General features: G+C 42.4%; 1 protein-coding gene across 1 annotated transcript; it reads left to right on the forward strand.

Moving 5' to 3' along the window:
- Nucleotides 1–230: 230 nt before the first annotated feature.
- LOC136513552 (rho GDP-dissociation inhibitor 1-like) lies at nucleotides 231–2,272 on the forward strand. Its single transcript, XM_066507532.1, has 5 exons — nucleotides 231–586; nucleotides 711–777; nucleotides 874–1,092; nucleotides 1,711–1,835; nucleotides 1,908–2,272. The coding sequence occupies exons 1-5, from the start codon at nucleotides 434–436 to the stop codon at nucleotides 1,989–1,991; spliced, it is 648 nt and encodes a 215-aa protein (XP_066363629.1). The 5' UTR covers nucleotides 231–433; the 3' UTR covers nucleotides 1,992–2,272.
- Nucleotides 2,273–12,428: the final 10,156 nt, after the last annotated feature.

Here is a 12,428-nt window from a genome sequence, read left to right on the forward strand (position 1 = left end):
ACGCTCGGCAAACACAGAAACACTGGCAAATTTGACGTCTCCGGTAGTGAGACAAGACAAGGAAAACATTGAGCGACACGGAAGGGAAGAAACAAACGCAACAGGAAAATTCATGCCAACCACAGAAACTACCATGCCAAAGCGTAACGAGCGGTGCAACGTAACGGTTGGCTCCCTGGATCCCCAGCAGAGGCACTTACACAACGAGTGGTGATGCGCACACCGGGCACCACTTCCGCGGCCGCCCGGCCTGCTCCCTTGTAAGCTACGGACCATTTCTCTTCCCTCTCTATCTCCACCACTGGGATCCCGCTCGCAAACTTTGAGTAGTGCTGCCCCGTCCTCCTCTTCTCCATTGTCATTGGTTCTCTCACACGCGCCACCGTCATCCCTGTCAACCGCGTTGGGAGCGCAATCGTGTGCATAGCACCCCATGGACGATAAGGAGAAAGAGAAAGAGAAGGTGAAGGAGAAACACGCCGACGGGATCGACGTTGTGGAGGAAGAAGAGGACGAAGAAGGTAACAAGCGCATTGTCGTGCTTGGCCCCCAGGTCCCCCTCAAGGAACAGCTCGAGCTCGACAAGGTATGTATCATCAATGCCTGAATAATTCAATGGTGCATTGCTTTGGTGTAGGATTTGACATATTCATCTCTGTTTCTTCTGAACAATCAGAACTACTCTGATGATCTGCTACTTGCTTGCATAGGACGATGAGAGCCTAAGGAGGTGGAAGGAGCAACTCCTTGGGCAAGTCGACACAGAGCAGCTGGGAGGTGATTATAACCTCTTATTTATCACCCTGTATATCCTCATGTTCATATGGATCGAGCCATGGTGCATTCCTCAACAAACGAACATTTTTCCTGCAGAAACCGCGGAACCAGAGGTTAAGGTGCTGAACCTGACAATCCTTTCACCTGGCAGATCGGATCTGGTCCTTCCGATGCCATTCCAGGCGGACGATAAGGGCTATGCATTTGCTCTCAAGGATGGCAGCCCCTACAGCTTCCGTTTCTCCTTCATCGTCTCCAACAACATCGTGTCAGGCCTGAAGTACACCAACACTGTCTGGAAAACTGGAGTAAAAGGTTTGGACCTCACAAGCGTAATTCATGATAACTAGTATTCTCAACACTTCACATCAGCTTTGAGTCGATATGCTGTCATCGAGAATTCGCGAACCAACATATATAGTACAGATCACATAAAGGGAACGTCTGCATCTCATCTGATACTCTGCTTCAAATTAAACAACAGACATGAGTACTGTCAACTTGCCGTTTTGTTCTCTCTTTTTTTTAGAAGTAACAAATTTCTATTTCTCTAGTTCAAGATATACTTAAAGTTGAAGTGTAATTTGCATCTTTAGTGCAGTTAAATAATAAAATTTTGATTGGTTGATCTTGGTTAGGAGGCATCACATGGTTCACATGATTATGCAATCAATTTAAGATGTCGTAATACTGGTAATGTTGTAACTGCTACTATAGAACAAAAGTAATGGAACTCTACTTTAAGATTAAACATGATGTATATATCGAATAATCAGGTTCATGCTACATGCCATATCAGTCATTGCATTGCTCATCCAACCCCAAAGAATAACATAAGAACATACCATCTGGTTTAGGAGCAGGGTTTAGTCCTTTGTAATCTTTCTACCATTGTCCAAATGATGTTGTTGATATTTTCAACGTTTATTGCAGTGGAGAACCAGAAGATGATGCTGGGGACATTCAGCCCCCAGTTAGAGCCCTATGTCTATGAGGGCGAAGAAGAGAGCACCCCTGCTGGCATTTTTGCAAGAGGTTCTTATTCTGCTAAATTAAAGGTATTTATACTTACCACGCTTTTCCTTTGATGCCTGAAGATGCTTCACCAATCACTAATGCCGCATTCTCAGTTTGTTGATGATGATGGCAAGTGCTACTTGGAGATGAGTTACTACTTTGAGATTAGAAAGGAGTGGCCAGCAGGAACCCAATGATGTGGACCAGGGCTGACTCGTCGGAGTATGTTAGAGCTCATAGCTAAGCCAAGCAGAAAATGTGCTATTGCTTCAAGAATGATTCATTCACTACTTCATCATTAATCACATTTTAATTTATTTTTTGAGTTGTCATTGTACATTGTTTGTCGCATAAAACTATTTATTCGCATATGTAATTCCTGTATGGAGATACTCAGAGATATTTATGTAGTATTGTTGAACTTCTCAAGCCGAAACACACACGATTTGTTTAACTTATATTCATCAATTCTTTGGAATTTTTGTATCCTGTAGTTGTGGGGTTGTCACTAAATTTGCAAGCTTGTTGCTTCTTAGTACATTGAATATTAAAAGTGCGATACTAGGACATGCTTGGAACTGTGATCTCTAACCCCATGGTGTGGTGGCCGTGTGGTGGTGACCATGCCACAATATGTATAGTCGTCTTCATAGTATCTCACAGTAAATGAGTTTGCTGAGGTTGTGAGAATCAAGTGGACCATGTGGGATCTGGCGGGAATCTCCACTCCTTTTGACTGCCGCCGTGAGATATGCGATCTCAAACGCAGCACTATTATCAGTTGTGTTTTCACAATGAACCTTTCAGAGGGAGCCACGTTGAGATCTGATGTGGCTATAGTGGCGTTCGAGCTAGAGAGGAAGTGAGGGTGTCCAAGCCGGGGACTGTGACTAAGACGAGTACTGAAGGAGGTGAAGGTCCTGCTGGGTGCTGCCATCAACTTCCTCCCAGACCATGGCTTAAGGAGATTCTTTCTTGTTGTCTCATTGGTGTGATGTATCTTTCACCTTTCTCTAGCTTTTGTCTCTGATCTTCTTGAACCTATGATCAGAAGGTCTTCCATCTTCCTCCTTTGAAGTTATTTCTTTGGGAGAGCAAGTGTAACACCTCGGGTGTTAGCCACTTGCTAGGCAGTGGGTTTGAGCTCAAACATGACATATTAAGAGGTAATCAGGAGCTATGGTGATGGAAGTGTTGAGGTCAAATCTATGAAATTGAGTCCCAACTTGAACTTGGACAATACACCTTGCTTACATGCTGACCCATTCCAAATGTAGTCTTGAGTAATGTAGAAGGTGCCCCTTTTCATGTGCCTCACATCTATTTCCATCTACATTGACTATTGAATAAGTTTCATGAAGTTTTGAGCCAAGAAGTCACATGAAATGATAAGTTATAATCTTTCTTGAATTGCTTCATCCGGTGAATAGAAACATGGGATGTCTACCAAACCTTGCTACCTTGCCCAAATGACTCTAATTGGACTCTACAACTAAAGCTATGAAGGGGTCATGTTGAGGAATTCCTAGAAAATGCTTCAATGGATCAAAAAGGATAATTTAAGCATATTTAAGATGCTATTTTGACCAAAGTAGAACTATAAGTTCTGTACTTATTTTGGTGTTTGACCCTAAATGAAAGTTGTAGTTTGGCCTTTGGGGAACAAACTTTGTTTAAAGGTAAAGAGCTAGTTTGGCCCCTACTTAGTCAAACTGAGGCCTCAAAACTAAACCCAGTGTTGTTTTGGATCTCGAAAATTTGGCTAAGTCTGAGATTACAATGTTGATGATGTTTGGCATCTCGTGTTCTTGGATTTTTGTTAAGCAATTCATGTTGAGACAAATATAAAAGTTGGAGTTTACCTCTTGGAGAAGAGCCTGTAAAAAGTTCGACTTAGTTTGACCAAATTTGACCTCCCAAGACCAACAAAACCGAGCTCTACCTTAAACCTCGTTAAGCCGTTGACGATGTGAACTTAGGGCTTATTTAACCGCTAATCTACAACCCTAATGACCATGGCCCCTAAATAAAATTTGTAGAGTTGTTCTTGGGCTGCAACTTAGCTTTTGGGCCCAACGTCCAAATCGGCGCGTAGCCAGCCCAATTCGGCTCCCACCTTGCCCACTTCACCGCACGCCACGTGCTCGACGCAACGCCCCGTGGCTGCCATGCTCAGTGCCATGCGTCCTCCGTGCCACGCATCCCTGCTCTCTCCACGCCTTGATTTGGAGCTACTCGAGCCCCCTCTCAGTCTCTCCCTCACTCTCTCCACTCCCTCTGCGCTCTCCCTCGCCCCTGCTTGCACTAGAGCATGCGCCACCATGGCTAAGGCGAGCCGAGCTCACCGCTGTCGCGTTCCCTACCCTCTAGGCCTTCTCCACCCTAGCTGCATGCACCATCGCCTCCACCTCCTTCTCCACTCCAACTGACACAACTCGGCCGAGCGGGAAGACGCCGGAGCAGCCCAGCCATCGGTGCACATGGCCCGGCCTCTATGAGCCACCTCCCGACCATCCTCGCCCACCCACCTGCTTCCGTGGCCACCAGGCCATGGACCGCCTTGGGCCATCCTACGAGCACGTGCGGGCACGCCTCGCAGCCGCGCAGCCCGGCCGACCCTTCTCCGCCGCCGTCGGCCCTTCTCCGACCGAAATCCCGGCCTCCCCGACGACCCCCTCTATTCAATTCGCATGGAGAACCTCGCGCAAGAATTCAAAGAAAGGGAAGGGCCTAACTGTGAACCCTAAACTCATATGAATAGTGATGAGGACATCGCCAAGATGGAGTCGAGGACGACTCCAATTCGAGAAGGGGAGGATGATGAGGACATCGCCACGCTGGACACATCGATGCCATGGTCTTCCCCAAGTTGCAATTCGTTTCCAACTCAGCTGCCACGTCGTCCTCGGATTCAGCAGACATGTTGTCACTGTTTCGGTCATAACTTCCTCATACGACATCGAAACGGGCCGTTCTTGGATGCGTTGGAAAGGGGACAACGACGCCATCGTTTTGGATCTGCTCCCAGCTCCAAAAGGTCCATGGATCATTCTGTGTGACCACGGCAAGGTGCTGTGTCATCTATTTGGGCCAACTTGGCCATGTATCGTGTCGGGCCTTAAGCCCAAGTTATGGGCGCCCAACCCCTGGCTGTCCCCAACCCTAGGTCGAGTCTTAGACTATAAACACAGCCGCCGCCGCTGCTACACAATGGGGTTTTGTTTAGAGTTTAGTTTTCCATCGAGGAACTGAATCGTTCATTGTAACTGTGGTGACAAATCCTTTTACAGTGATCCAGGGCCCCCGTTCTTGATCTCCTCCACTGTGTCGATTAGTCCTTTGGAACCGAGTTCTTGAATCCTTTATTGATATTCGCGTCATTCATATTTGCAATTTCAGATTGCGTGTTTTACCTTCTTGCTTGTGCTCTTCGATTCGCTTGTAGGAAAAGCCTTCTTGGCGAGGTCAATCAAGTTGTGCTTGGTTGATAACCAACGGAGCAGTGGTGTAATGGTTGCAGGGTTCGAATCGTGTCTGATTTGAAGCTAGATCGCCAACGTCGAGATCTCCACAAATCGAACTTACTGGCTACCTCTCGGAAGATTGGGCCTGTACTCATCAATTGGTATCAGATATTTCAGGTTTACCGCGAGGTATAATCTCGTTTGCCTTAGATTCATATTTGTTCATTACCTAGAGTCCACAAAAAGCCTAAAAATATTTCAATTTCTGCTGTCCTATCGCCCTTTGTGCCTTTGCAATTTCGTTTCAGATTCGTGTTGTTGAGTTTGTGTCCGTGGTCGAGTCTTGTTGCTGGTTTAGAATTGTGTTCGTGGTCGTAGTTCAATCGCCCGTTGCTGTGATTTTGTTTTCCGCCGCTATCCCATCCACCGTTCCCAAACAACAAGTCGAAGCCACCACATTACTCGACTTGCCCCGCTAGCCGCCTTGTGTAACTTCTCGCCGCCGCGCAAACCCTAGATAGGTTGCCAGCCGCTCTTATTTTGCCTGCATCGCAGCCATCCTTACATCATTAGGCGAATACCTACTACTGTGATCGGTGTTAGAGTTTAGGGACGCTTTGCCCTAACTGCCGCCGCCGTGTTGTGCCTCCCGGAAAACATACCTTGAGATACCTTCGGTAAAACAGGCATAACTTTTCGCTCGTTTATCAGAAAAATCTGAAATTTTGATGAGGACATCGCCAAGATGGAGTCGAGGACGACTCCAATTCGAGAAGGGGAGGATGATGAGGACATCGCCATGCTGGACACATCGACGCCATGGTCTTCCCCAAGTTGCAATTCGTTTCCAACTCAGCTGCCACGTCGTCCTCGGATTCAGCAGACACGTCGTCACTGTTTCGGTCATAACTTCCTCATACGACATCGAAACGGGCCGTTCTTGGATGCGTTGGAAAGGGGACGACGACGCCATCGTTTTGGATCTGGTCCCAGCTCCAGAAGGTCCGTGGATCATTCTGTGTGACCACGGCAAGGTGCTGCATCATCTATTTGGGCCAACTTGGCCATGTATCGTGTCGGGCCTTAAGCCCAAGTTGTGGGCGCCCAACCCCTGGCCGTCCCCAACCCTAGGTCGAGTCTTAGACTATAAACACAGCCGCCGCCGCTGCTACACAATGGGGTTTTGTTTAGAGTTTAGTTTTCCATCGAGGAACTGAATCGTTCATTATAACTGTGGTGACAAATCCTTTTACAGTGATCTAGGGCCCCCATTCTTGATCTCCTCCACTGTGTCGATTAGTCCTTTGGAACCGAGTTCTTGAATCCTTTATTGATATTCGCGTCATTCATATTTGCAATTTCAGATTGCGTGTTTTACCTTCTTGCTTGTGCTCTTCGATTCGCTTGCAGGAAAAGCCTTCTTGGCGAGGTCAATCAAGTTGTGCTTGGTTGATAACCAACGGAGCAGTGGTGTAACGGTTGCAGGGTTCGAATCGTGTCTGATTTAAAGCTGGATCACCAACGTCGAGATCTCCACAAATCAAACTTACCAGCTTCCTCTCGGAAGATCGGGCCTGTACTCATCAAATAGTGCCTAAAAGGACCTGTTCGCTAGAATCGATATGCAAATGTGTTTCTCCTTTATTGCTTTTAGTTTAGCTAAAACTTTGGAAAATCATAATAAATCATAGAAAAATCATAGAATAGCAAATGAAGAATTTTTAGAATCCTTGAAAGTAGATTTATGCATTAAAGTCATAATATGATATGTGTTAGTAGAAGGTTTGTGCTGTTTTTATTTATCTATGTTAATTAGGGTTTTCTAGAAATAAATTCATATCTAAAGTTGTGGTGATCCAACTGTCATTATTTTTTTATGGTAGGCTACTTATGCTATATGTGTGATGTGGTAAAAATTTCATGCTCATTAGATGCAGTATGTTTGAGTTATTTATTTAACTTGTTTAGTGCTTGATAAATGGTTTTAAATAGGTTATAATTTTTTTGAATGTGTAAAAACAGAAAATGTTATTCCTCTACCCTTGTATGATATTTTAATACCATAATAACATATAATATGGCCATGTGTTTGTAGAAAATAATGTGTTTTAGATTTATCTTGCTCTCTCATGTTTTCTTGCATTAGCAATTTGGCTTTTTTGTAATACTTAATCTATAAAACCTGAGCATGTAAGATTTGTATAGTAATCATGTTTTGTTATCATCTATCTCTCATACAAATTTGAGATCCAAATGAGATATTTGCAACATCACCTATAATTAATATATAGTTTTATATATATATATATATATATATATATATATATATATATATATATATAAAAGCTAATGAAAGTTTGTTAGTAGATGCTTGTGTTTATGCCATGTAATACTTCTAATAATTGGTGCTAGGTAATATGATTGCTTGGTTATAGTTAGGAGTTGCATGGAGCTGCATATATAGCCACAAAATGTTAGTTGTTAACAACATAAATGGTAAATGCATATAGTTGTATCTCTGTTGTTATGGCTGCATGTACAATTTGTGGTGGTGATATTATCATGATACAAATGATGTTTTCTGTAGATATGTTGAATACAAAAGTTGTAGATAATTTCCTTATCCTTCTTTTCCTAAAATTTCATGATTTTAGGGCTGCTAGTTTAGGAGTTATAGATTTTACAAATTTGCTATCAGCTTTTACATGTGCTCGGAGCAGATCTGAATGGTTGTATTGTTTGGCTTATTTAAACATGGAATCATCTATTAGTGATAATAGGAGAGTTGTAGTGCTTTTCTTTAGCTTTGTAAAATGTCTAAGATCATTGCTTTTGGTGGTCTAAAACTCTAGTTATTGCTGTTCAAAGTGGAATGGCAGGTTTTGTTCAAATCTGGACAGAGATGTCTTCATTGAGTTGTTTAGCCTTGTTAGCTGTGGAATCATCTTAAGATAATAATAATAAAGTTATAAGTAACTTAATAAGCTTTCTACTAGAGTTAAATTTATCTACCTAAGGTAACTAATAAATGGTCATGTATGCATGTTGCCACAAAATGATCTTGATGCTTGTTTTGCTAGAGCTTTAATTATGTTGGTGTCGTTCACCACAGCCCTAGTTCTTATGTGATGCTAGGCCTAATTAGTTCTTGATTGTTAAATGCTTGTAATAGTTTGACTTGAGTTAACTGGTGTGCCATGCTTGTTAAGCTTGCTACCCCTATGCTAGACTTGAGTGATAGTTAGTTAAATGACTTGCTCTCTAAGTGCATATGTCTTGAGGTGTAACCTTATACTTGTGTTGAATGCTTTTATATGATGCATCTCATGTTACCATTCTTCGTATTCATGCACTTGCATTGTTTTATCTCATCTAGGTACGCTAGATGCACAACGCGTGGATGTGAAGCACATGATAATGGAGTCAAACCAGAAGACGGTGTTGGTGGACCTATCCTAAAGATGGAAGGACCCCTGGAGTGCATGCCTAGATTGGAAGATGTTCCCCAAGATGGTGCAAGCTAACTAAACTAACTTTATGTTGGATCCTAGGCAAGCCCCAGAGCATCCTAAGCCTCCTATATTTTTACAAATATCACTTGTGTCCTTTATGTTTGATGCATTACGTTATGGGAGTTGATTGGAAACACTTGATGCATATAACTTCCTTGTCCAAAAATATACCTTAAACCCTGTGTAGGTCCTAGATCGTGTATATGCTTAGCCATGCTTAGCTTGGTAGAAGCCGGGTGATTTCCTATCACCTGTGAGATATAGGTGGATACCGGAGCACAGTTGACTATATTTGCTATCGTGGAAAAGAACCATGGGATAATGTAATTAGAGGTCGGGCAGAGTCTATGTGTAGGTTGACTCAAGTGATTCCGTCTATGCTGATTAAGGACCACATCGTTGTAGGCCCTCTTGTCATTTCAAACACATGCCTCTCACTTAGCTGGCTAGATAACTCGTTCCGACTGTAAAGCCAAGTATCTCAACTCAGGGCAGGCCTCATTCTGTCAAAGTGTGCACACTAGAGGTAGTGAGGATATGCGGGGAGCCAATGTGAGGCCAAGGGCAGGTTAGAGTCCTGATCGACTTAGCATTCGGTAGTGTCCCTGAGGATGCGGTGCTGATCGAACCCATGAAATGTGTACCTGAGTTATACCAAACATGACCTAAGACTAGCTTGACGAGGGTATGTCTAGGTTTGTGTTAGGAATAACTGCCCCACTGGTTGCAATCGATTCGAATCGCCATCTCTCCCGGATACTGAGAAACTTGGCGGAGTTTCTTTATCGTAGTAATTGGATTATGAAAATGATGGTTCTGATGAATATGAAAATCTTACACCGGCTATGGTTACTATTGTTATGCTACTAAATGTTATACTACATGTTTGGCATAGGTTAGTTGCTAATCTAGAGATGATAGCTATAATTAACTTGATGACCGAATTATAAAATGTATAGCTGAATTTGTGGCTTTTTATGCAAAATATTGTCAAGCTAGCTCCACTTACAAAGCCTTGCATAATCCTTAGTGTCACTTTATTTTTGGTTTATGACGGGTAAGTCTAGCTGAGTACATTCAAGTACTCAGGGTTTATCCCACCATGTTGTAGGTGAAGTTCTCGGCCTACTAAAAATGGTGGCTAACCGCTGGTGGGCTCGGCGACTCTATATAGTGTTCTTATCTATATGCTTTTGTCAGAGGATGTCACGTATGATAGCAATGTATTTGAAACTTATATTATTTTAATCAGTTGAAAGCTATATTGTTTTCAGTAATCGGTTTTGAAACCCAAACTTGTATTATTATTTGTGAACTCATTATAAACATTATTTCCACTGCAACTCTATGTATATCATGTGTATTTGCTTAATCGTGCGATCTTGGTTGTGATGTGGATTTACCAAGGTTCTTCGTGACACTCGATGGACTATCGGGTTTATATAAATGAAAGTATGTGCGCATCAACATGTTAAATGGGGACAGCCGTACTTGATCCTGTATAAATTGGATCGTTCTGTCATAGCTGGCATCAGAGCAAGATTAAGCATAATACTATCATATACATAGTTTTAAAAACAAAGTTTTGATTTTAAAAGCCTATTTGGACCAAAACTTTGGCTATAGGCAAATTCATCAAAACTAATTTACAAAACTATGCTAGCGACAACCTCCGATTAAGCCCAATTAAGGACTACTATGTGGCTAAGTAAACTGATACTAACTATGGGGGGACTTACTTAATTGTAATTTTTATTTTGTTGTCCATACAACGTGCTATTGTATGGATGCCATTCGCTTGAATGATAATGTATGGATCAATATACCTCTTTGCCCAGGTAAGTTGGTGAGTGGCATGACCGCAAGATGTGAGCATGCGGTCAAAGGGGAGAGGTAGTTTTGATACTAAAGTATATATATCTCGTATATATATAGAAGTATTTAATTGTGGGTTAGCTTTGGTACGGCTATATATGCATATTATGTATCTATGTATAGACATATTTACATAAGGGTAGCTTTGATACAAAAGTATATATATATGGAAGTATTTAGAATGAAACCTAGAGACCAGACTTTCATTTATGTATATATATAATTGTGTGGTTGGGCTGAAATGAAATTCTTCTGCTGGTACGCTAACCACGAATGCGTAGATTGAATGTAGCTGACGACTAGCTATATGTCTAGAGAGTACGTGTTATGCCACCAAAATAGAACAGGATAGCCACCTCAGACTAGCAATTTTGTGAGGATGAATAGGATGGTCATGCATCATGATTGTGCTTGTGCATAAATATGCTTCCCTCACTTTTGTTCTAATAATAAGTAACTTGTGATCAATGTGATGTTACTATCTTCCTTGTGTGAGGCTAGGCAAAATGCCTTGTTCCATGCCGCTTGAATAGCTGTGCTTGAAGATAGTGTGTGATTAGCTTTGCTTTGTATGTTTGCTTCCAAAGGAAATAGATGACATGTTAGTAGTTAGCAAAAACTTCACCCTTTTCAAAACTAAAACTGGTAGTGATACCTTGTTAGAAGCCTGCACATGCTTTTCTTTTAAATATAATGCCAGGTTCTTCCTTTCAAGTTATCTTCATATTAGTTCTTTAGACGTGTGGTAGCTTGCTTTCTAGGTATTACCATGATATATGTGTGAATGTGTTGTGATCTAGGTGGTACCATAGTTGTCACCCTTTTTGTCCTCGGTAAGCATGTGAGTGTGAACAGCCTTATCCTAGAACCGCACTCAAGTTATGTTAATCTCATGGTTGTCTCCAAGTAGATTCCCTTTGCTTAGGAGCTTGGGCCTATGTGTGTGATTGTTAGCCCTTGAATGTTTGTGTATACAAGCCTTTGCTTGACTTGTGAGCCCAAGCTTAGTTCCGTTAAATGCTTGCATGTGTCATGGTTGTCTCGCTCCTATGTGTGAAGACCCTACCCAAAAATCCTTGTTGGACATCTCTGCCCTAGTCCTAAAGGTGATCCGTTGCAATGCTAACCTCTCATAGCCTGAACCTTAGAGCCTTTTCCTTGCAAATCATTTCATTGCTTTATCAACTGAATCTCTGAGTAGTGTATCGGCTCTGTCCCTCGAATCTCGCTTATTTAATCTCCAACTCTCTCAAGTCTTGGAATGTTTATCAGTCTTGATCTCATATTGCTGCCCAACAATACCGCATCTCATATTACTATTTTATCTGGTAATCTCCTTGGTAAAAAACAAGGCATGCGTGGAAAATTTATGCCAAAGTCTCATGCTCAGTTGTCTTCATTAGTTAATTTATGTTTCTCATATGCCATGTCTTTACTTTGGACCACCCCTTGTTGACTCCTAACCCTATGACCACCTTTGCTTGCTATCCCTCCTTTGCATGGTGTGTGCTCCTATGCAACCCAATTTGTGCCATGTTAGAACTCTTGTGGGTTGTAGGTTTAGTAATGGTACCACGATTAGCGATCTACGGTGCCGCGATGAAACCTAGAGCCTCCCCCGACACTAGGTTGTGCTACTCGGCACGTGCTGGTATTGAATTTTCTAGTCATGACCCATTATGGAACTACACCGATGAGTTGTCTCCTTGTGAGCTTTTCCTTGGTTATCTCTCCATATCTAATCGAAAGATCCCTATATCAGACAAAAAGTAGTAGAGCTTCC

The sequence above is a fragment of the Miscanthus floridulus genome, chromosome 16 (assembly GCF_019320115.1).
Source record: "Miscanthus floridulus cultivar M001 chromosome 16, ASM1932011v1, whole genome shotgun sequence".
NCBI classification, from domain to species: Eukaryota; Viridiplantae; Streptophyta; class Magnoliopsida; order Poales; family Poaceae; genus Miscanthus; species Miscanthus floridulus.

Excerpts from the sequence above, each read along its gene's own strand:
- LOC136513552 (XM_066507532.1), top strand. The coding sequence starts at position 434 with ATGGACGATAAGGAGAAAGAGAAAGAGAAGGTGAAGGAGAAACACGCC. Across the intron at positions 1,093-1,710 it reads CTGGAAAACTGGAGTAAAAG|TGGAGAACCAGAAGATGATG; the intron begins GTTTGGACCTCA and ends CGTTTATTGCAG. Across the intron at positions 1,836-1,907 it reads CTTATTCTGCTAAATTAAAG|TTTGTTGATGATGATGGCAA; the intron begins GTATTTATACTT and ends CCGCATTCTCAG.